Genomic DNA, 24,933 nt, shown 5'->3' with positions numbered 1-24,933 from the left:
GGGTTTATCTGGGATGGAGTTGTTCCTAGAAGCTGAGCTGAGGTCAATTTAGCATTTCCCCAGTGTAGTTAAAGGTGAGGATTTGGGAAGGATAGGCTGGTCCTGGTTCAGTGTGCCTCGGCGTCATGCGTGACCGCATGACTACCTGGAGGAAGGGGAGGGGAATGGCATGGGAGGTGTGTGTGTGACAGTGAAGACCACTTGATTCCACCGGAGGACATTCACAGAAAGTGATTTACTGGAGCGCCTGCGCGGCAAATCGTAACAGAGAGAATGAGCAGACGAGTGGGCGACCTCAGCCCGAAGCAGGTGGACATTTTAGCCGAGGTAATTAAACTTTCCACTATAACATTTTATGTTCTTTGTAGCCTATATTCTAGCCTCTGTTTATTCAAGTTACTGTCTAAAATGTTTTTATCATATAGCCTATTCAGTGTATTCCTTAATTCCCCCCCCAACAATTGTTTATTTAGTTCGTTGTGTCAGTATTGTGTTGTCTCGTGCTGCTAGTTTCGGGAGCGGCTTGAGGACGTTCTCCCAGACCTTCCCGCGCAGCATGATCACTACCTGCTCCGCTGGCTCCGAGGTAAAATCAACGACTTCTTTGTTCCCATAGCAACATGAGATAGTCGTACCCTGCATTTCTGCAGGTTATGTTTATATGTATTTGTTTTACCCGCAACATGAATTTCATATATTACAATATGATGGCAGGATGGTCATGTGTAAATCTCCTTTTTCTGAGATCAAATTAAAATAGGGTAGGACTATCTAAAGTGCTTTTCAACATCTCTATTCCTACTTAAGCAGGCCCATGTTCCTCGTGAATAGAAAGAGGATGAAACATTTGTGCTGATGCAGTGGTCTATGTCTGAGTAAAAGTAGACCTAAAGGCTTCATTATCTCACTGATGTAGTGGACATGGGCTTAGCCAACAGCACATGCTCTCAGTTTCTCTGACCCCTAGAGAGTGAACCCTACAGTGAAACTTGTTGTCCAAGAATATGAGAACAGGTTATGTTGTGACAACCACATAGGACAAATGTAGAGTAGTAACTTTCCACTCTCTGACCCCATAGGGAGCTAAATCACACAGGTAGCCTAGGCATTTGAGGCATTTTGACAACCCTGTATTCAAATTATATTTGACTCCTATTCATGGTGGTGACATTTTTTGTAAATTTACAGTATTTTGTACGTATGTTACCTGTTGCAGAGAGACACTAGTTTTCCTATCAGATTGGGTGTAAGGTGTTGAGGTATTGTTAACCCACACTCAGCAATGGAACTGTTACAATCGCCCAAAAATGTACATATTGCCACTTTAACAAATACTTAGAATGCAAGTTTTGGAGCATGTCTTTAAGGAAGACAGGGAGATTTGTTTAACAATATATATTTTTTTCATTTTAAAATGTTCACAAGCATCCCCCACAAAAAAACATTAAGATAATGCCCCTTCTACACTCCCCTGTGTCTCCAGCATCAGCTGATATCCTACAAAAAGTGTTCATTATTTGAAGTAATGTTGTTGTAAGATTGCAAACAGACTTGGCAGTTTTACTGTTATGGAGTCCAACTTTAGAGAGAGTTTTTTGTATACCTTTTAGCAAGTAGTTCTGAAAGTAGTGTTCACTTTTACACTACGTCTTATACGTGCAGATATGTGCACCACATCATTGTTCGCTCTCTCGCTCTGCTGTGTGTACATGATGTGCATCTTGCTTGCTGTCACTCATATGGCGAGGGGTTTAAGCTCATTGGTTGAACTCAAATTGCTAGGGGGCTGGCCCACGTAGTGGAAAATGTAGGGAAAATGGCACAACACAGCTTCCAGAATGACAGACGCTTTCTTGTAGATAATTGAGGCAAGACCGTAATTCTGCTCATATATTATGTACAGTGGGGCAAAAAAGTATTTAGTCAGCCACCAATTGTGCAAGTTCTCCCACTTAAAAAGATGAGAGAGGCCTGTAATTTTTATCATAGGTACACTTCAACTATGACAGACAAAATTATAATTTTTTTCTCCAGAAAATCACATTGTAGGATTTTTAATGAATTTATTTGCAAATTATGGTGGAAAATAAGTATTTGGTCAATAACAAAAGTTTATCTCAATACTTTGTTATATACCCTTTGTTGGCAATGACAGAGGTCAAACGTTTTATGTAAGTCTTCACAAGGTTTTCACACACTGTTGCTGGTATTTTGGCCCATTCCTCCATGCATATCTCCTTTAGAGCAGTGCTGTTTTGGGGCTGTTGCTGGGCAACACAGACTTTCAACTCCCTCCAAAGATTTTCTATGGGGTTGAGATCTGGAGACTGGCTAGGCCACTCCAGGACCTTGAAATGCTTCTTACGAAGCCACTCCTTCGTTGCCCGGGCAGTGTGTTTGGGATCATTGTCATGCTGAAAGACCCAGCCACGTTTCATCTTCAATGCCCTTGCTGATGGAAGGAGGTTTTCACTCAAAATCTCACGATACATGGCCCCATTCATTCGTTCCTTTACACTGATCAGTCGTCCTGGTCCCTTTGCAGAAAAACAGCCCCAAAGCATGATGTTTCCACCTCCATGCTTCACAGTAGGTATGGTGTTCTTTGGATGCAACTCAGCATTCTTTGTCCTCCAAACACGACGAGTTTAGGTTTATGTCCCCCTGTGTGGTTCTGGGATTTTTGCTCACCGTTCTTGTGATCATTTTGACCCCACGGGGTGAGATCTTGCGTGGAGCCCCAGATCGAGGGAGATTATCAGTGGTCTTGTATGTCTTCCATTTCCTAATAATTGCTCCCACAGTTGATTTCTTCAAACCAAGCTGCTTACCTATTGCAGATTCAGTCTTCCCAGCCTGGTGCAGGTCTACAATTTTGTTTCTGGTGTCCTTTGACAGCTCATTGGTCTTGGCCATAGTGTAGTTTGGAGTGTGACTGTTTGAGGTTGTGGACAGGTGTCTTTTATACTGATAACAAGTTCAAACAGGTGCCATTAATACAGGTAACGAGTGGAGGACAGAGGAGCCTCTTAAAGAAGAAGTTATAGGTCTGTAAGAGCCAGAAATCTTGCTTGTTTGTAGGTGACCAAATACTTATTTTCCACCATAATTTGCAAATAAATTCATTAAAAATCCTACAATGTGATTTTCTGGAGAAAAAAAATCTCATTTTGTCTGTCATAGTTGAAGTGTACCTATGATGAAAATTACAGGCCTCTTTCATCTTTTTAAGTGGGAGAACTTGCACAATTGGTGGCTGACTAAATACTTTTTTGCCCCACTGTATTTATGAACTACACATCCAGTCCAAAGTGGGAGATTTAGTAGTAGTCAAAGTTCTGGAGCATGTCTTCAAGGAAGTAATTTATTTTTCAACAATATTATGCCCCTTCTACCCCCAACCCCCCCATACACACATACACAAAATGACAGGCTACATGAGAGTACATAATACAGATCCCTTCAAACAGCCCCCCCCCCCCCCCCCCACTCCCCCAGCCGGTATTAGCCTCAATGCTGTAAAAAAGAGCGAAACAGTGCCCTCTATAACAAATACTAGCAAATACATTTGTGAACATAAATATAAAGAAACACACACACAGAGAAAATGAAAGGGGAGGTGAGGTGAAGAGAGAGAGAACCACCTGTGTGATACAAGATGCACCACTACATAATCAGAAACATGGATTGTTCCAAAACTTGTGTATAGGTAGCTGAAGACTGAAGTAAGATTTGGGGACTGCATCCATGTCTGTGTATCTAGAGACGGGTCTCTAGCGTTTCTGGCTGCCAGTGTGGCTTCTGCTCTGGTGACATCTGACATTCGGTCACTTTGTTTCTGATAAGGTTTTGGAAGTAAACATCAGCTTATGGGGCACCTCGCTGGCCTGACCAATAGGGATGAACTGTGCGCCCTCTCCTCCTCCTGCCCTATGCCCACAAGAGCATATTTACTCAGCCAGTAGACCAGGTTTGGACAAACAAAGTAGGCTAAATATAAGATGACTTCCCTAACCTGATCTTTATAAAAGCTGGTGTACATTTACATAATTTAGCAGAGTGACTTACAGGAGCAATTAGGGTTAAGTATCTTGCTCAAAGGCACATCAACAGATTTCACCTAGTCGGTGACTAGCGACCTTTCAACTAGCGACCTTTCAGTTACTGGCCCAACGCTCTTAACCACTAGGCTACCTATATTCCAGAACAGTGGTCACCAACCGGTCGATCGCGATCGACTTGTCGATTTCCAAGGCATTTCAATTCGATCGCCAAACATTTCAGTAAAAAACCCAACGATAAAGCCTTGTTCCTATTTTTTGTATTAGTCTCAGGCAGCCTACTGCTGGCAAAACGTTTAAAGCCATGACAAGAGAGAGACTGTCAACGCATCCACCAAAGATCTGATGTTTTTATGAGTGAGTTCATGTTTAAGTTCTTACTCAGCACTGTCAACACTTTATATTCAACACTTTTATAAACTATAAAATGCACGTTCTTCCTATTTCCACTCAGCGCTTCAACAAGCAGTGCAGCAGTAATGAATGAGTAGGAAAGTGGATCTATAGGCCTGTGTTGTTGTTATTATTAGTGGCTTGGGTCTTTTTAAATATCAAAGAATATTTCACTTTCTCTGTAACAACATGAATTTGTGCACGAGGCAGCAATAATGCGGTGCGACTCGAGTTTCCCTATCAGCTGGAAGACAGTGTCCCTTTTTGGTCAGTGTCAGTGGAGGACAGGGAGAGCGGAGGGATGTTGAGAGACGGACCTTCAGTCTGCTGTCTCTGCTGAGACTGACCATCAGCTGGAAGACAGTGTCCCTTTTTGGTCAGTGTCAGCGGAGGAATGTTGAGAGACGGACCTTCAGTCTGCTGTCTCTGCTGAGACTGACCATCAAATGCAGCCACCATCAGCTGGAAGACAGGCACCATCAGCTGGAAGACAGGCACCATCAGCTGGAAGACAGGCACCATCAGCTGGAAGACAGGCACCATCAGCTGGAAGACAGGCACCATCAGCTGGAAGACAAGCACCATCAGCTGGAAGACAGGCACCATCAGCTGGAAGACAGGCACCATCAGCTGGAAGACAGGCACCATCAGCTGGAAGACAGGCACCATCAGCTGGAAGACAGGCACCATCAGCCCAGTAAAATAAAAAGTAAATGATTTAAATGTATGTTCACTCAGCTGTGCCTCACAAGTAATACAACAATAGATCTATTACCGGTGTGATCATATAGCCTACCTCAAATGTTGAAATATAATTACAAAAAATATACCGAACAACAATGCATAGGCAGGGCAATTCAAGCAAAGCCCGTATGCGGTGATAATGTAATGAGCCTATAGCTTACTGCACAAACCTCATTGCTACAGTACTGTTTTTAATTGGTTAATGTTACATAGGCTTTCATAATAAAAATCAGAGCGGTAGATCTCGGCATGCATTTTGATTAAGAAAGTGATCTTGACTCAGAAAAGGTTGGCGACCACTGTTCTAGAAAATCATGTTTTGAGCAGCAAACAGTTAACTGTTCTGTCTATGACTGTATTTCATTGTCCAGCTTCTGTGCCACATTGTGAATGTGTGTGATTATTTTATTTTCTGTGGTTGGACAAAGGCTCTGATCAATTCAATAGAGCACTCAATTTCCTATTAGTCTCTTAGGGAAGTGTATTGACCTGTTGATGGAGGTAGGTGGACAGGTAGGGGAATAGGTCCAGTATCTTTAGCCCATAGACAACCAGGCAGGCAACTGGACACCTATCCTGTAATAGTCATTAGACAACACAGGGACCAGATTACTGCAACTTGGATGATGGTAGTGTACTCACTGTCTGTACACACAGGCGTGTGAGAACAATGTCATTAGACACACATAGCAGTGTTGTAGTAGCTACTAGGTGCCATGCATTGGGGTTTGGGCTTTTATAACGTAGAAGATTAAAACTCATTCTGCAAATAATGTTTCAGCATTCACTACAGGCAAGGTATGCCATTAAATATTAGCTATTAAATCATGTGTGTGTGCACATTTGTGTCCACATGAGTTGACTCTTCCACGTAGTGGGCATTACTTCAAGGCAGATGGAATAGACCAATATTTGCGTTATCCCTCATTCTGTGTTTTAGCCTTAAAAATAACGTTTATCCAGCTTATTCAACTGTGTCAGATTCGCTGTCTCACTGTCATTGGATGGTGTTACTATGTACCCTGTACACTATTTGCACTTAATTATATGAATAGTATCGGCCAACCTAAATTCAAGGCCATGACAGTTCTATGGTCCATACTGTATGCTTAAGGAATATTTGCATAACCAAATTTCCATAGGTGAGTTTTTTCACTCAAGCATAATAATAATTTATTATGTCTCCCTTTCGCAAAATATGTCTTGCATTTCAATCTCAACAGCACAACATGAACATCACCAGGTATAGTGGCGCAGCGGATCTAAGGCACTGTATCTCAGGGCTAGAGGTGTCACAACAGACACCCTGGTTCAAATCCATGCTGTATAACAACCGGCCGTGATTAGGAGTCCCATAGGGCGGTGCACAATTGGCCCAGCATCGTCCGGGATTGGCTGGTGTAGGCCATCATTGTAAATAACAATTTGTTCTAAACTGACTTAAATAAAGGTTAAAAAAAGGTTCCCACCAAAATTACATCAACATCACACAAAAAAGAGATGACAATGCTTTGTAATGTTTCGCTAACAAGAAATTAGTATTAGTAAGAAGGTATTGTATTCGCCTATATTGCTCAATTTCATTTAATTTTTGTGAGTCTTAACCAAAATATCAGATGGGACAAAATGTTCAGCTGCCACTTTAAGGGCGGGAGGTGACCCTGGTAACGTGGCCACTCGAGCCCTTTCTCTTGACCGAGGTAAAGACAGTTTCAGGTTGGATATTCAACAGATATTCACGCTTTCAAGCCTCAATAGCTTTCAAACCACTTGAGCCACAGACTCCAAATAAGTGTCATCAAATTGGAAAAATTGTGCACAACATTGCACAGGTCTGATTTTCACGATATGGACTTTAATTAGCTTTGAAAAGCTAATAAACATGTGGAAATGTGAGCAGCATTTTGTATTCCAAGTTGAATTAGTTAGGGAGCACTTTTTTGTAAACCTTTTTTACATTCAAATTTCAATAGCTCCTTGGTTCAGAATGTACACTCAGTGGGCCTACACATTGCACAACCTTTAATTTGTCAAATTTCATCTCACACAATTTTACATGAATTTTTCAAATGTTCAAATTTCAGTAGCTCCTTGCTCATGTGACCTACTGACTTCAAACAAGGTTCAGAATGTACACTCAGTTTTTTCAGCTATATATCACGTGTTCAGACTTAACTTTTGACTTTTTATTCGCAAATGCAAATGTAATGCACTGTAGAGCCCTGCAAATTGACCACCCGCCTACTTGTCTGGTCAAAAAGACGTTCTTACCTGCCAATACATAAATCTACCTGCATTTGGCAGGTGTTAATGTTATGCCTGGTAATGAGAGTACATGCTTGGATGGCCATAATGATTGTCTATGTTACATCTTGTTTTGCCTTATTCTGTATCATGACAAGAGTGTTGTTTTTCTTCTTTTCCAGCCCGAAGCTTCAATGTTCAGAAAGCAGAGGCGATGCTTAGAAAGGTGAGACCCTGTTTCAAGTGTTTGTTGATCTAACAAGGTCCTCCTGTACTCTCTGATATCTAAACACTGGCTACTTTCCTCAGGTTGACTTGTAATTATTGACTGGACATAATAATGTCTACATATCCAATTTACCATGTGCATGTTAATATACACTGTGTATCCATGATGCATTACCCTGTAATTAAAGAGTAACATGTGTTGTATTGATAAGAGAGACTAGAATGTAATAATAAAGATGGTGACATAACAAGGTGACTGTCTGGTGTCTGTAAGTTCTTCATGGGGATTGTTTAATGGAAACAATCTAGTTCTATGGATTTTTTTTTCTTCTACATCAGCGGATTATAATATGGAACCCTGCAAGCTGCATCTTCAAGCTACTTATTACACACACACACAGGAGATAATAAAGTATCAGTATAAGCCTCCTGATCCCTTCCCAGAGTGCACTGCTTCCAAAATGCTCCATTATATGTGTGTTCCCTTTTGTTCAAAGTTCAAAGCCTTGAGGTTGTGTTTATCCAGAACTCCACATTATCCCACATTAAAAACGCACACTTGAATCTTTTCAAAGCCAACTTTTATTCAACATAACTGTCACTGCTAAAAGACTGTCCTGAACAAGAGTTTCTATCTCCTCTGTAGCATCTGGAGTTCAGGAAACACATGAAAGCAGACAGCATCATCGCTGACTGGAGGCCTCCTGAGGTGCCCGCCTGCCTTCCTGCCTGCCTGCCTGCCTGCCTGCCTGTCTGCCTGTCTGCCTGCCTGTGTGTGTGCCTGCCTTTCTGTTTGTCTGCCTGCCTGTGTGTGTGCCTGTCTGTCTACCTGTCTGTCTGCCTGTCTGCCTGCCTTTGTGTGTGCCTGTGTGTGTGCCTGCCTGCCTGCCTGCCTGCCTGCCTGCCTTTGTGTTTGTCTGTCTGGTGAAAAAGTACAGCTCCGTCTGTGAGAGAGTACAGTTACACCATTAGGACTAGCAGGGTTATTACACCGTGTAATAACACCTCACAGATGTTAATACAAACTACCATCTTACACAACGCACATTATGATCATTTGTGTGGCTTTCCTCCTTTCTAGCATGGTCAGATAGAGATTGGTATGATCACAGAATTAAATAGAACAACTATAATACATCTGGGTTGTAAAATCCTCTTGATTCTCAAGCTGTATGAGTTCTACTAATTCTTATCGAGCTGTATGAGTTCTACTAATTCTTATCGAGCTGTATGAGTTCTACTAATTCTTATCGAGCTGTATGTTGGTCCCATGTTTCATAAAAGTTCCCAGACATTTTCTTATACGCACAAAAAGCTTATTTCTCTAAAATGTTGTGCACAATTTTGTTTACATTCCTGTTAATGAGCATTTCTCATTTGCCAAGATAATTCATCCATCTAACAGGTGTGGCATATCAAGAAGCTGATTAAACAGCATGATAATTACACAGGTGCACCTTGTGCTGGGGGCAACAAAAAGCCACTCTAAAATGTGCAGTTTTGTCACACAACACAATGCCACAGATGTCTCAAGTTTTGAGGGAGTGTGCAATTGGCATGCTGACTGCAGGAATCTCCACCAGAGCTGTTGCCAGATAATTGAATGTTCATTTCTCAACCATAAACCGCCTATAACGTTGTTTTAGAGAATTTGGCAGTACATCCAACTGGCCTGACAACCACAGATCACGTGTATGGCGTTGTGTGGGCGAGCTGTTTGCTGATGTCAACATTGTGAACCGAGTGCCCCATGCTGGCGGTGGGGTTATGGTATGGGCAGGCATAAGCTACGGCCAGTGAACACATTTGCTTTCATCGATGGCAATTTGAATGCACAGAGATACCGTGACGAGATCCTGAGGCCCATTGTCGTGCCATTCATCCGCCGCCTTCACCTCATGTTTCAGCATTATAATGCATGGCCCCATGTCACAAAAAAATCCTGTCAACACTCCCGGCCTCGATAATCACCAAGCCTGGGTGTGAATTAGTAAAATATCATGATCTGATGATCCCATATATCCAGTGAAAACATCCTAAAACACAGCTTTCTGTTCCAGGCTAGTTGGCTAGGCTAGTTGATACATTGTTTCAAATTTGTTAGGACAGCTTCGGGCCAGACCCTGTGATAATTTGATACAATGCTGAATTTCACTAGCAATAGCTCAAGTTAAGACATATAGAATGGGAGGCAGACAGGTGAAGAGAGCTGAGAGAGAATGTGATTCAAAGGATATTTTCTTCTGATTTTAGTTGTCCGGTTTAGGTCTATTTATTTTACTTAGTTGATGAAGGACATTATAGGACTACTGCTGCATTGATCTATAGGCTATCCCTGAGTTCCATGCTCATTTCTTTAGCCGCCAATGTATCAATATGTCCATATGGCAGAGGCTAGTGCTCTCGCCATAGATTCATTTTACTTAAGAGTGTTATGATTAACCACGTGACAATGATTTTCAGAAACTAAAATGTTATTATTGAAATGAAACTGTTCCATGAAAATGTGCATGCAGTTGAAGTCGGAAGTTTAGATACACTTAGGTTGGAGTCATTAAAACTTGTTTTTCAACCACTCCACAAATTTATTGTAAACAAACTATAGTCTTTGCAAGTCGGTTAGAACATCTACTTTGTGCATGACACAAGTCATTTTTCCAATTGTTTACAGATTTTTATTTCACTTATAATTCACTGTATCACAATTCCAGTGGGCCAGAAGTTGACTTACACTAAGTTGACTGTGCCTTTAAACAGCTTGGAAAATTCCAGAAAATTATGTAATGGCTTTAGAAGCTTCTGATAGGCTAATTGACATCATTTGAGTCAATTGGAGGTGTACCTGTGGATGTATTTCAAGGCCTACCTTCAAACTCAGTGCCTCTTTGCTTGACATCATGGTAAATCAAAAGAAATCAGCCAAGACCTCAGAAAACAAATGTGTAGACTGGTTCATCCTTGGGAGCAATTTCCAAATGCCTGAAGGTACCACGTTCATCTGTACAAACAATAGTACGCAAGTATAAACACCATGGGACCACGCAGCCGTCATACCGCTCAGGAAGGAGATGCGTTCTGTCTCCTAGAGATGAACGTACTTTGGTGCGAAAGTGCAAATCAATCCCAGAACAACAGCAAAGGACCTTGTGAAGATGCTGGAGGAAACAGGTACAAAAGTATCTATATCCACAGTAAAACGAGTCCTATATCGACATTACCTGAAAGGCCGCTCAGCAAGGAAGAAGCCACTGCTCAAAACCGCCCGCCATAAAAAAGCCAGACTACGGTTTGCAACTGCACATGGGGATAAAGATTGTGTTTTTTTTGAGAAATGTCCTCTGGTCTGATGAAACAAAATGGCCATAATGACCATCGTTATGTTTGGAAGAAAAAGGGGAGGCTTGCAAGCTGCAGCATCATGTTGTGGGAGTGCTTTGCTGCAGGAGGGACTGGTGCACTTCACAAAATAGATGGGATCATGAGGCAGGAAAATTATGTGGATATATTGAAGCAACATCTCAAGACACCAGTCAGGAAGTTAAAGCTTGGTCGCAAATGGGTCTTCCAAATGGACAATGACCCCAAGCATACTTCCAAAGTTGTGGTAAAATGGCTTAAGGACAACAAAGCCAAGGTATTGGAGTGGCCATCACAAAGCCCTCACCTCAATCCTATAGAACATTTGTGGGTAGAAATTAAAAGACGTGTGCGAGCAAGGAGGCCTACAAACCTGACTCAGTTACACCAGCTCTGTCAGGAGGAATGGGACAAAATTCACCCGACTTATTGTGGGAAGCTTGTGGAAGGCTACCCGAAATGTTTGACCCAAGTTAAACTATTTAAAGGCAATGCTACCAAATACTGACCCACTGGGAATGTGATGAAATAAATAACAGCTGAAATAAATCATTCTCTCTACTATTGTTCTGACATTTCACATTCTTAAAATGTGAAACTGACCTAAGACAGGGCATTTTTACCAAGATTAAATGTCAGAAAATTGTGAACAACGGAGTTTAAATGTATTTGGCTAAGGTGTATATAAACTTCAACTCTATGTACATATTCATAACTGGCATGCAGATCGGTAGAAAAGGTAGGATAAATTGTAAGCTTCCCCAAACTTAAAAAAAATGGGCCTGCCTATGGTAATCAAAGGCCTGTCCAACTGATTCGTACTGGCACCGGGTCTGACTGTATGATGTGGTTCCCCAGGTGATCGAACGGTATGTGTCCGGGGGGATGTGTGGGTACGACCTCGAGGGAAGTCCCATCTGGTATGATGTCATTGGGCCCCTGGACCCCAAAGGTCTGCTGCTGTCCTGCACCAAACAGGACTTCATGAGGACCAAGATCAGAGACACAGAGATGCTCCGCAGAGAGTGTCAGAAACAGACAGAGAAGGTACACTTTGAACTACCATGCTTTTATATGTATGACAATATGAACACAAACGGTGCCTTCAGAAAGCATTCACACTCCTGGACTTTTTCCACATTTATTTGTTTTACAGCCTGAATATAAAATAGATTACATTTAGATTTTTTTGTCACGGGCCTACACACAATACCCCACAATGTCAAAGTGGAATTACGTATTTTGTTTTTCATTTTGACAAATTAATTACAAATGAAAAGCTAAAATGTCTTGGATCAAAAAGTATTCAACCCTTTTTTTATGGCAAGCCTATATACAATCAGGAGTAAAAATGTGCTTAACAAGTCACATAATAAGTTGCATGGACTCACTTTGTGTGCAGTAATACTGTTTAACATGATTTCTGAATGACTACCTCATCTCTACACCCCACACATACAGTTCATCTGTAAGATCCTTCAGACAAACAGTGAATTTTAAATACCAATTCAACCACAAAGACAAGGGAGGTTTTCCAGTGCCTCGCAAAGAAGGGCACCTATTTGTAGTTGGGTACAAATAAAAAGTAGACATTGAATATTCCATTGAGCTATTAATTGCACTTTGGATGGTGTATCAATACACCCAATCACTACAAAGAAGCAGGTGTCCTTCCTGGCTCAGTTGCTTGAGAGGAAAGAAACTGCTCAGGGATTTCGGCCATTGAGATCAGTGGTGACTTTAAAACAGTTTAATGGCTATGATAGGAGAAAACTGACGATGGATCAACAACATTGTAGTTACTCGACAATTCTAACCTAATTGACAGATTGAAAAGAAAGAAACATATACAGAATAAAAATATTCCAAAACATGCTTCCTGTTTGCAACTAGGCACTAAAGTATTGCAAAGAATGTGGCAAAGCAATGAACGTTTGGTCCTGAATACAAAGCATTATATTTGGGGCGACTCGAACACAATACATCACTGAGTACCACTCTTCATATTTTCAAGCATAGTGGTGGCTGCATCATGTTATGATTATGCTTGTCATCGGCAAGGACAAGGGAGTATTTAGGTTAAAAAGAAAATGAATAGAGCTAAGCACAGGCAGAATCTTAGAGAAAAACCTGGTTCAGTCTGCTTTCCAACAGACACTGGGAGACAAATTCACCTTTCAGCAGGACAATAACATAAAATACAATGGGGACACCTGCTCGTCGAACATCTCATTACAAAATCATGGGTATTAATACGGAGTTGGTCCCACCTTTGCTGCAATAGGCTTTCCACTAGATGTTGGAACGTTGCTGAGGGGACTTGCTTCCATTCAGCCACAAGAGCATTAGTGAGGTTGGGCACTGGTGTTGGGCGATTAGGGCTGGCTCGCAGTCGGTGTTCCAATTCATCCCAAAGGTGTTTGATGGGATTGAGGTCAGGGCACTTTGTAGGCTAGTCAAGTTCTTCCACACAGATCTCGCAAACCATTTCTGTATGGACCTCGCTTTGTGCACAGGGGCATTGTCATGCTGAAACAGGAAAGGGCCTTACCGAAACTGTTGCCACAAAGTTGGAAGCACAGAATCGTCTAAAATGTAATTGTATCCTGTAGGGTTAAGATTTCCATTCACTTCAACTAACGGGCTGCTAGCTTTACACCACTCCAGCCGACACTTGGCATTGCGCATGATGATCTTAGGCTTGTGTGTGGCTGCTTTCCCATGGAAACCCATTTCAGCTCCTAACGAACAGTTCTTGTGCTGACACTGCTTCCAGAGGCAGTTTGGAACTCTGTAGTGAGTGTTGTAACTGAGGACAGATGATTTTTATGCACCTAGCGCTTCAGCACTCGGCAGTCCAGTTCTGTGAGCTTGTGTGGCCTATCACTTCGCGGCTGAGTCGTTGTTGCTCCTAGACGTTTCCACTTCACAATAACAGCACTTACAGTTGACCATGGCAGCTCTAGCAGGGCAGAAATTTGACAAACTGACTTGTTGGAAAGGTGGCATCCTATGATGATGCCACATTGATTAGACCATTCTACTGCAAATGTTTGTTTATGGAGATAGCATGGCTGTGTGCTCAGTTTTATATACCTGTAAGCAACAGATGTGGCTGAAATTGCCAAATTTCCTCATTCGAAGCGATGTCCACATACTTTTGGCCTTGTAGTGTATGTAGATGAGATTCTTTCAATACGTTTTCAAACATTTCTAAAAACATGTTTTCACTTTGTCATTATGGTGTATTGTGTGTAGATGAGGGAGAAAATATATATATTTAATCGATTTTGAATGTATCACACAAAATGTGGAATATGTATTACAGTATGACAGGCCTTTATTCTAATCTCAGAGTGCCAGAAGCAGACAGAGAAGCTTTGACTGAGTATGATTTATTACATATATATTCAATAAGATAAGGCTTTATTTATTAGAGTGCCAGAGACAGTACAGACAGACATTCATTAAAGAGATTTTTGCAACACCAAGAGTTGTGGGTTTGATTCCCGCTAGGGCCACCCGTGCATAAAATGTATGCACCCATGACTGTAAGACGCTTTGGATAAAAGTGTCTGCTAAATGGTGTATAATATTGTTATTATTATTATTAATATATAGAAGAACGAGAGGTTTGACTTAAAACGCTCTTAAAATATCCCCCACCCCTTTTTCACTCTCTCTCGCTCTCTCTCTCCCCTCCCCATCCCTCCCCACCTCCTCTCCTTCTCCCTCTCTCAGTTGGGCGTTAATGTGGAGACGATAACCCTGATCTATGACTGTGAGGGACTGGGCCTGAAGCACCTGTGGAAGCCTGCTTTAGAGGCCTATGGAGAGGTGAGCCCACTGAATTAAATAGATTAGAACATAATATATACACATAATGGTTCTAAATAGTACCAGATATGGGTTCTTTGGCTTGTAACCATAGCAGCACCCTTTTTGGTGCTATATACAACCCTTTTTTGAAGGTTTAATAAAGAACCATGCCCATCATGTTCTAAATGGAACCTGTATGGTGTTATAAAGAACCCTTTCCCAAGGTTCTATAAAGAATCATTAAAAAAGGTTCTATATAGCACCAAAAACGGATTCTGCTATGGTTACAACCCTTTTGGGGTTATATAGAACCCTGTTTTATGGTTCTTTATGGAAACGTTATGTAGTAGGGTTCTAAACTCAGCAAAAAAAGAAACATCCTCTCACTGTCAACTGCATTTATTTTCAGCAAACTTAACACGTGTAAATATTTGTTTGAACATAACAAGATTCAACAACTGAGACATAAACTGAACAAGTTCCACAGACATGTGACTAACATAAATTGAATAATGTGTCCCTGAACAAAAGGGTCAAAATCAAAAGTAACAGTCAGTATCTGGTGTGGCCACCAGCTGCACTAAGTACTGCAGTGCATCTCCTCCTCAAGGACTGCACCAGATTTGCCAGCTCTTGCTGTGAGATGATACCCCGCTCTTCCACCAAGGCACCTGCAAGTTCCCAGACATTTCTGGGGGGAAAATAGTCCTAGCCCTTACCCTCCGAACCAACAGGTCCCAGACGTACTCAATGGGATTTAGATCCAGGCTCTTCGCTGGCCATGGCAGAACACTGACATTCCTGTCTTGCAGGAAATCACACACAGAACAAGCAGTATGGCTGGTGGCATTGTCATGCTGGAGGGTCATGTCAGGATGAGCCTGCAGGAAGGATACCACATGAGGGAGGAGGATGTCTTCCCTGTAACACACAGCATTGAGATTGCCTGCAATGACAGCAAGCTCAATCCGATGATGCTGTGACACACCGTCCCAGACCATGACGGACCCTCCACCTCCAAATCGATGTAACGCTCATTCCATCGACGATAAACGCGAATCCGACCATCACCCCTGGTGAGACAGTGAAGAGCCCCTTTTGACAGTCCTGTCTGGTCCAGCGACGGTGGGTTTGTGCCCATAGGCGACGTTGTTGCCAGTGTTGTCTGGTGAGGACCTGCCGTACAACAGGTCTACAAGCCCTCAATCCAGCTTCTCTCAGCCTATTGCAGACAGTCTGAGCACTGATGGAGGGATTGTGTGTTCCTGGTGTAACTCGGGCAGTTGTTGTTGCCATCCTGTACCTGTCCCGCAGGTGTGATGTTCGGATGTACCGATCCTGTGCAGGTGTTGTTACACGTGGTCTGCCACTGTGAGGACGATCAGTTGTCCGTCCTGTCTCCCTGTAGTGCCGTCTTAGGCATCTCACTGTATGGACATTGCAATTTATTGCCCTGGCCACATCTGCAGTCCTCATGCCTCCTTGCAGCATGCCTAAGGCACGTTCACGCAGATGAGCAGGGACCCTGGGCATCTTTCATTTGGTGTTTTTCAGAGTCAGTAGAAAGTCCTCTTTAGTGTCCTAAGTTTTCATAACTGTGACCTTAATTGCCTACCATCTGTAAGCTGTTAGTGTCTTGACTACTGTTCCACAGGTGCATGTTCATTAATTGTTTATGGTTCATTGAACACGCATGGGAAACAGTGTTTAAACCCTTTACAATGAAGATGTGGGAAGTTATTTGGATTTTTATGAATTATATAGGGACGTTTCTTTTTTTGCTGAGTTTATAAAAAACCTTTCTCAATCTGAAAGGTTCTTTGTAGATCCTGTAGAAGAACCATACAGGTTTTTATTCTGGTCAGTCATATTATATTATATATATTCTAATGAGCCACCTCGCCTACATTTAATTATCACTAAAAGAGCAAAGAACCCTTTTGTGAACTTTAAATAACCATTGAAAAACATAATTTAAGGGGTTATTTGAGTAATTATGGCTCCACATAGAACCATCACCCTTCCTAAAGATCCCTTGGGGAACCCTCATCTTTTAGTGTTTATGCATCTCTATGGGTGAGACCACCATGAATAGACATGTCTGAAAAACAAAGTGTCTGTCTGGCTGGCTGTTGTCTGTCTGGCTGGCTGTTGTCTGTGTGGCTGGCTGTTGTCTGTCTGGCTGGCTGTTGTCTGGCTGGCTGTTGTCTGTCTGTCTGGCTGGCTGTTGTCTGTGTGGCTGGCTGTTGTCTGTCTGGCTGGCTGTTGTCTGTCTGGCTGGCTGTTGTCTGTCTTGCTGGCTGTCTGTCTGTGTGGCCATTGTATGGCTGGCTGTTGTCTGTCTGTTGGCTGGCTGGCTGTCCCTCGCTAATACTGTTGCAGATTCTTACCATGTTTGAGGAGAACTATCCTGAAGGACTCAAGAGGGTGTTTCTCATCAAGAGTGAGTCATCTAGATTCTGCATGTGTGTGTGTGTGTGTGTGTGTGTGTGTGTGTGTGTGTGTGTGTGTGTGTGTGTGTGTGTGTGTGTGTGTGTGTGTGTGTGTGTGTGTGTGTGGTATCTATGTCTTACGATCTATGTCTTACAATATCTATGTCAATAAAATGTCACGGGAGGTTGGTGGCACCTTAATTGGGGAGGACAGGCTTGTGGTAATGGCTGGAGCAGAATTCTTTTGAGCCGTCCTCCCCTCAGCAGCCTCCTGTGTTGTGCGTGCGTCCGGGTGTGTATTTATAGTGCCTCTCTCTCCCTGCAGCTCCTAAGCTATTCCCGATGGCCTACAACCTGGTCAAACACTTCCTGAGTGAAGAGACACGTCACAAGATCATCATTCTGGGATGTGAGTACTGTGTTCCTATATATACTACACGCTAGGGAGCAGGTACAGTATATGTGAGGTATTTTTCTTATCAATATGGACTATTGGAATATGGTTTCTGTAAATGAGAAAATATCACCTAATATTGCTCTTTGATATGGTATGTGTCTGTCTAGTCCACGGCTCTACTACCCTGTTCCTGGAGAGCTACCGTCCTGTAGATTTTTACTCCAACCCTAATCTAATTGGTTGATAAGCTGAATCAGGTTAGTTACAACAGGTAGTAACAACAGTTGGAGCAAAAACCTACAGGAGGGTAGCTGTCCAGGAACAGGGTTGGAGAGCCCTGGTCTGTATCGTTTTGAGATGTCACTTCTCGCCATCAGGTGGTGGTGGGCCAAGTGTACAGCTGTAACAAACATTTAAACCTCCCCTGTCTTTCTCTCTCTTTTCCCCCTCTCTCCGTCTCTAGCTAACTGGCAGGAGGTGTTACTTAAGCACATTGACCCGGAGCAACTCCCGGTGGCGTACGGAGGAACCCTTACTGACCCTGATGGTGACCCTCGCTGTCGAACCATGGTGAGAAAGAGGGAGGGAGGGAGCGAGGACTTCCACAAAGCTGTGAACGATCTGAGAGACAAGGCAAGAAGGGACTTCTACGCCATCAAAAGGAATATCAAATTTGACATCCAATTAAGATTTGGCTTAAAATAATTGAATCAGTTAAAGAACCCATTGCCCTTTATGGTTGTGAGGTCTGGGGTCCGCTCACCAACCAAGAATTCACAAAATGGGACAAACACCAAATTGAGACTGCATGCATTATTTTGATAATAAAATATCCTCCTTGTACAACGTAAAACACCAAATGCAGAGCAGAACTATGCTGATACCAGAAAATAGCTTTTAAATTCTACAACCACCTAAAAGAAAGCGATTCCCAAACCTTCCATAACAAAGCCATCACCTACAGAGAGATGAACCTGGAGAATAGTCCCCTAAGCAAGCTGGTCCTGGGGCTCTGTTCACAAAGAGACCCCACAGAGCCCCTGGACAGCAACACAATTAGACCCAACCAAATCATGAGAAAACAAAAAGATAATTACTTGACACATTGGAAAGAATTTACCAAAAAACAGAGCAAACTAGAATGCTATTTGGCCCTAAACAGAGAGTACACCGTGGCAGAATACCTGTCCACTGTGACTGACCCAGAATTAAGGAAAGCAATAAGTGTTTTTTGTTGTTGTTTTATTTAACCCTTATTTTACAAGGTAAGTTGACTGAGAACACATTCTCATTTACAGCAACAACCTGGGGAATAGTTACAGGGGAGAGGAAGGGGATGAATGAGCCAATTGGAAGCTGGGGATGATTAGGTGACCTTGATGGTCAGATTGGGAATTTAGCCAGGACACCGGGGTTAACACCCCTACTCTTACGATAAGTGCCATGGGATCTTTAGTGACCACAGACTCTTGCTATAGCCTTGCTATTGAGAGAAGCCGCCATAGGGAGACCTGGCTCTCAAGAGAAGACAGGCTATGTGCACACTGCCCACAAGATGAGGTGGAAACTGAGCTGCACTTCCTAACCTCCTGCCAAATGTATGCACATATTAGAGACACATATTTGCCTCAGATTACACAGACCCACAAAGAATTCGAAAAACAAATCCAATTTTGATAAACTCCCATATCTATTGGGTGAAATACTTTAGTTTGCCATCACAGCAGCAAGATTTGTGACCTGTTGCCACAAGAAAAGGGCAGCCAGTGAAGAACAAACACCATTGTAAATACAACCCATATTAATGTTGATCTATTCTCCCTTTACACATCGTTAGAGAGAGAGAGAGAGAGAGAGAGAGAGAGAGAGAGATGTTTGTGTGTGTGTGTTTGTGCATGTGCATGAATTGATGTGTGTGCTGTGGTGGTAGATAAACTACGGCGGTACGGTGCCCAGGTCGTACTATGTTCAGGACAATATGGTCAAGGTCCAGTACGACAACAGTGTGACCATCAGCCGAGGCTCCGCCTTCACACTGGAGTATGACATCACCACCCCCAGCAGCATCCTCAGGTAACCAACTCTGACAACTGACCTCTAACCCTTACCTTACCTCCCAAACCTGGCTGTAATCTTTGACCTTAAAGCTGAAATCCGCATAAGGTGAAACAGTGTTACTGTTCGCCTTTGTTGTTTTTGTTGCTGAAACAAACAAAAAATCTGCAGTACTTACTGTGTTCTATCTCTCATGCAATGATGCCTGAGGGAAAACAACAGTGTTTGTTGTTGTAATATCCCAAACGGACGTGGAAGTTTCACCATTAAGGATTCCAGATTTAAGTCTGACCAAACACACTAGAGTTAAACCCTGACCCCAAACTGACATGGGTGTCTTCCATATTGATTTCTCCTACCCAGTGGTGATTTCAGATCAGTGCAGATGAAGGAGAGGAAGCCACTTTACACTATTGAGATGCAGCCCTGGTAAAGATGTCACGTGGAGTAACACCTCCCCTCCTCTCTTCTCGTCCATCTTCCTTCCTCCTTCCCTCTATCTCCCCACATCCCTCCATTCCTCTCTCCCTCTCCTCCTCCCCCTTCTCCCTTCATCTCCTCCTCCACCCTCTCCTCTCTAGGTGGCAGTTTGCCAGTGATGGGGCAGACATAGGCTTTGGGGTGTTCATGCGGACCCAGGAGGGGGGTGGGGCTCAGAAGGTGGGGGACATGCTGCAGGTGGTGCCTAGTGAACGCTACAACTCACACATGGTCCCAGAGGACCGCTCACTCACCTGCCCCGAGCCTGGAACTTGTGAGTACACACCAATGGAGGCTGCTGAGCGGAGGACGGCTCATAGTAATGGCTGCAACAGAGCGAATGGAATGGTATCAAACTATGTGTTTGATGTATTTGATACTATCCTACTCATTCCGCTCCAGCCATTACCACGAGTCCATCCTCCCCAATTAAGGTGCCACCAACCTTCTGTGGTATACACACACACACACACACACACACACACACACACATTGGTAGAGACACACACAGATACACACACACACACACATAGATGAACACATACAAACAAAGATGTTCAGACCACTTCTCTTTTTCTACATTTTGTTACATTACAGCCTTATACTAAAATGGATTAAATAAATAAAAATCCTCATCAATCTGCACACAATACCACATACTGACAAAGCAAAAACGAGTTTTTAGACATTTTCGCTCATTTATAAAAATAAAAAACAGAAATACCTCATTTAAATAAGTATTCAGACCCTTTGCTATTAGGCTTGAAATTGAGCTCAGGTGCATCCTGTTTCCATTGATCATCCTTGAGAGTCCACCTGTGATCATCCTTGAGAGTCCACCTGTGATCATCCTTGAGAGTCCACCTGTGATCATCCTTGAGAGTCCACCTGTGATCATCCTTGAGAGTCCACCTGTGATCATCCTTGAGAGTTCACCTGTGGTAAAATCCATTGATTGGACATGATTTGTAAAAGCACACACCCCTCTATATAAGGTCCCACAGTTGACAGTTGCATGTCAGCAAAAACCAAGCCATGAGGTCGAAGGAATTGTCCGTTGAGCTCTGAGACAGGACTGTGTCGAGGCACAGATCTGGGGAAGGGTACCAAAAAAGATCATCAGTATTGAAGGTCCCCAAGAACACAGTGGCCTCCATCATTCTTAAATGGAAGAAGTTTAGAGCCACCAAGACCACCATTCCTAGAGCTGTCCGCACGGCCAAACTGAGCAATCGGGGAAGAATGGCCTTGGTCAGGTAGGTGACCAAGAACCCGATTTTCACTCTGACTCCAGCGTTCCTCTGTGGAGATGGGAGAACCTTCCAGAAGGAATTCATCTCTGCCGCACTCCACCAATCAGGCCTTTATGGTAGAGTGGCCAGACGGAAGCCACTCCTCAGTAAAAGGCACATGACAAGCCCGCTTAGAGTTTGCCAAAAGGCACCTAAAGAACTTTCGGACTATGAGAAACAAGATTCTCTGGTCTGATGAAACCAAGATTGAATTCCAAGTGCCACATCTGGAGGAAACAAGGCACCGCTCATCACCTGGCCAATACCATCCCTATGGTGAAGCATGGTGGGGCTGAATCATGCTGAGGGGATGTTTTTCAGTGATAGGGACTGGGAGACTAGTCAGGATCGAGGCAAAATGAATGGAGCAAAGAACAGAGAGATCCTTGAAGACCTGCTTCAGAGCTCTCAGGACCTCAGACTGGGGCGAAGGTTCACCTTCCAACAGGACAACGACCAAAAGCACACAGTCAAGACAACGCAGGAGTGGCTTCGGGACAAGTCTCTGAATGTCCTTGCGTGGCCCAGCCAAAGGCCGGACTTGAACCCGATCAAACATCTCTGGAGAGACCTGTTTTTTGCATTGTCATTATGGGGTGTAGATTGATGAGGGGGAAAACTATTTAATACATTTTAGAATAAGGCTGTAATGCAACAAAATGTGGAAAAAGTGAAGGGGTCTGAATACTTTCCTGAATACACTGTATACACATGCACATACAAATAGACACTCACACTAACAGATACAGCTATACAGATACACACATACAGCCAGACAGATACACACATACAGCCAGACAGATACACACATACAGCCAGACAGATACACACATACAGCTATACAGATACACACATACAGCTATACAGATACACACATACAGCTATACAGATACACACATACAGCCAGACAGATACACACCTACAGCCAGACAGATACACACATACAGCCAGACAGATACACACATACAGCCAGACAGATACACACATACAGCCAGACAGATACACACATACAGCTATACAGATACACACATACAGCTATACAGATACACACATACAGCCAGACAGATACACACATACAGCCAGACAGATACACACCTACAGCCAGACAGATACACACATACAGCTATACAGATACACACATACAGCTATACAGATACACACATACAGCCAGACAGATACACACATACAGCCAGACAGATACACACCTACAGCCAGACAGATACACACATACAGCTATACAGATACACACATACAGCTATACAGATACACACATACAGCCAGACAGATACACACATACAGCTATACAGATACACACATACAGCTATACAGATACACACCTACAGCCAGACAGATACACACATACAGCTATACAGATACACACATACAGCCAGACAGATACACACATACAGCCAGACAGATACACACCTACAGCCAGACAGATACACACATACAGCCAGACAGATACACACATACAGCCAGACAGATACACACATACAGCCAGACAGATACACACATACAGCCAGACAGATACACACATACAGCCAGACATATACACACATACAACCAGACATATACACACATACAACCAGACATATACACACATACAACCAGACATATCCACACATACAACCAGACATATACACACATACAACCAGACATATACACACATACAACCAGACATATCCACACATACAACCAGACATATACACACATACAACCAGACATATACACACATACAACCAGACATATCCACACATACAACCAGACATATCCACACATACAACCAGACATATCCACACATACAACCAGACATATCCACACATACAACCAGACATATACACACATGCAACCAGACATATCCACACATACAACCAGACATATACACATATAAAACCAGACATATACACACATACAGCCAGACATATACACACATACAACCAGACATATACACACATACAGCCAGACATATACACACATACAGCCAGACATATACACACATACAGCCAGACAGATACATAGTAGTAATTCTGTATTGTGTCCTGTGTGTAGACGTGCTGCGTTTTGACAACACCTACAGCGTGCTGCAGTCGAAGAAGATCAGCTACACTGTCAATGTTCTACTGCCAGACGGACAGACACAGAGCCCTAGGAGTATCAGAGGGGGTGGACGGCTGGAGTAACACACACACGCACAACACGCACGTACTAACAGACAGACACAGAGCCCTAGGAGTATCAGAGGGGGTGGACGGCTGGAGTAACACACACACGCACAACACGCACGTACTAACAGACAGGCACAGAGCCCTAGGAGTATCAGAGGGGGTGGACGGCTGGAGTAACACACACACGCACAACACGCACGTACTAACAGACAGACACAGAGCCCTAGGAGTATCAGAGGGGATGGAAGGCTGGAGTAACACACACACAACACACACACACACGTACTAACAGACAGACACAGAGCCCTAGGAGTATCAGAGGGGGTGGACGGCTGGAGTAACACACACACCACACACACACACGTACTGACAGACAGACACAGAGCCCTAGGAGTGTCAGAGGGGATGGAAAGCTGGAGTAACACACACACACAACACACACACACGTACTGACAGACAGACACAGAGCCCCAGGAGAGAGGGGCCAGACATCTGGCATCACACAAACACACGAACATGAGATCTGGGGGAGTGAAGATAGCAACATAGAGTATACAATGCAGTTTAAACACCACTGTTCTCAGTTATGAGCATTAGCTATTACGACAGAACATTTTCCAATGCTTTTCTAGAAAAAAGGATCTGTACAAGCATTTTGTACAAGAGTCATGTTAGGTTTGAGTTATGACTATACGGCTTTTTTTTATAGTATTGTGTGAACGGAATAGCGACAGTTTTCAGCACAGAAAAGACACTTTGTTATTTAGGCTACATTAGTTCAATGTAAAAAGACAAACGGTGCATGTGGAAGGAATGAAGGAATGATTATGAAGTGGAGCAATGAATATAGTTTAGTGTTTTCACTAACGATGCCTCTCATTAACAGTTTCATTAACAATTGTATTAATTGACAGCTGATAGATAGGCTACATATATAGGTTGTTTTACTATTATAGCAACCCTAAAGAGATGATTCTTACACAATGTTCAGATGCACTCATTGTCAATAGATCAGTCATTCTAGAAAGGCTATCTCTCATAATCGTAAAATCTTTATTTTCAAAATGCAAGTTGAATCCTGAAAATGTTTAAGATGTTTCTGGATCAGAATTATATTCATAATATTCAAATTTTGTAGAATCATGACATTTTAAATGTTCTTCTACCATGATTATTTTTTTGAAGAATAAATGTTATTTGACTATTCTATTTTAAAAGCGCTTCCCAATCAGGGATTTTCCGTTTTTGTCCACTAGATGGCAATAT

The 24,933-nt window shown here is 42.8% G+C and overlaps 1 protein-coding gene across 2 annotated transcripts; it reads left to right on the top strand.

Moving 5' to 3' along the window:
* Positions 1 to 98: 98 nt before the first annotated feature.
* On the top strand, positions 99 to 24,884 carry sec14l7 (SEC14-like lipid binding 7). 2 transcript variants are annotated; one of them, XM_036976957.2, is made up of 12 exons: positions 99 to 327; positions 511 to 586; positions 7,625 to 7,668; positions 8,317 to 8,379; positions 11,886 to 12,074; positions 14,769 to 14,864; positions 17,229 to 17,289; positions 17,604 to 17,687; positions 18,139 to 18,245; positions 19,606 to 19,748; positions 20,312 to 20,484; positions 23,552 to 24,884. In XM_036976957.2, the coding sequence occupies exons 1-12, from the start codon at positions 274 to 276 to the stop codon at positions 23,680 to 23,682; spliced, it is 1,221 nt and encodes a 406-aa protein (XP_036832852.1). In that variant the 5' UTR covers positions 99 to 273; the 3' UTR covers positions 23,683 to 24,884. The 2 variants fall into 2 exon arrangements, with proteins under 2 accessions (XP_036832852.1, XP_036832850.1); XM_036976955.2 differs by having other exon boundaries at positions 18,139 to 18,308.
* Positions 24,885 to 24,933: the final 49 nt, after the last annotated feature.

The sequence above is a fragment of the Oncorhynchus mykiss genome, chromosome 5 (assembly GCF_057628025.1).
Source record: "Oncorhynchus mykiss isolate SJ-2025 chromosome 5, ASM5762802v1, whole genome shotgun sequence".
Classification (NCBI taxonomy): Eukaryota; Metazoa; Chordata; class Actinopteri; order Salmoniformes; family Salmonidae; genus Oncorhynchus; species Oncorhynchus mykiss.
Note: the sequence above shows the minus strand (reverse complement) of the source record. Positions and strands in the feature narration are given on the sequence as shown.

Coding starts and splice junctions, on each gene's coding strand:
- sec14l7 (XM_036976955.2), top strand. CDS start 274: ATGAGCAGACGAGTGGGCGACCTCAGCCCGAAGCAGGTGGACATTTTA. Junction 7,669..8,316: donor CAGAGGCGATGCTTAGAAAG/GTGAGACCCTGT, acceptor TCTCCTCTGTAG/CATCTGGAGTTCAGGAAACA. Junction 20,485..23,551: donor CTGCCCCGAGCCTGGAACTT/GTGAGTACACAC, acceptor TCCTGTGTGTAG/ACGTGCTGCGTTTTGACAAC.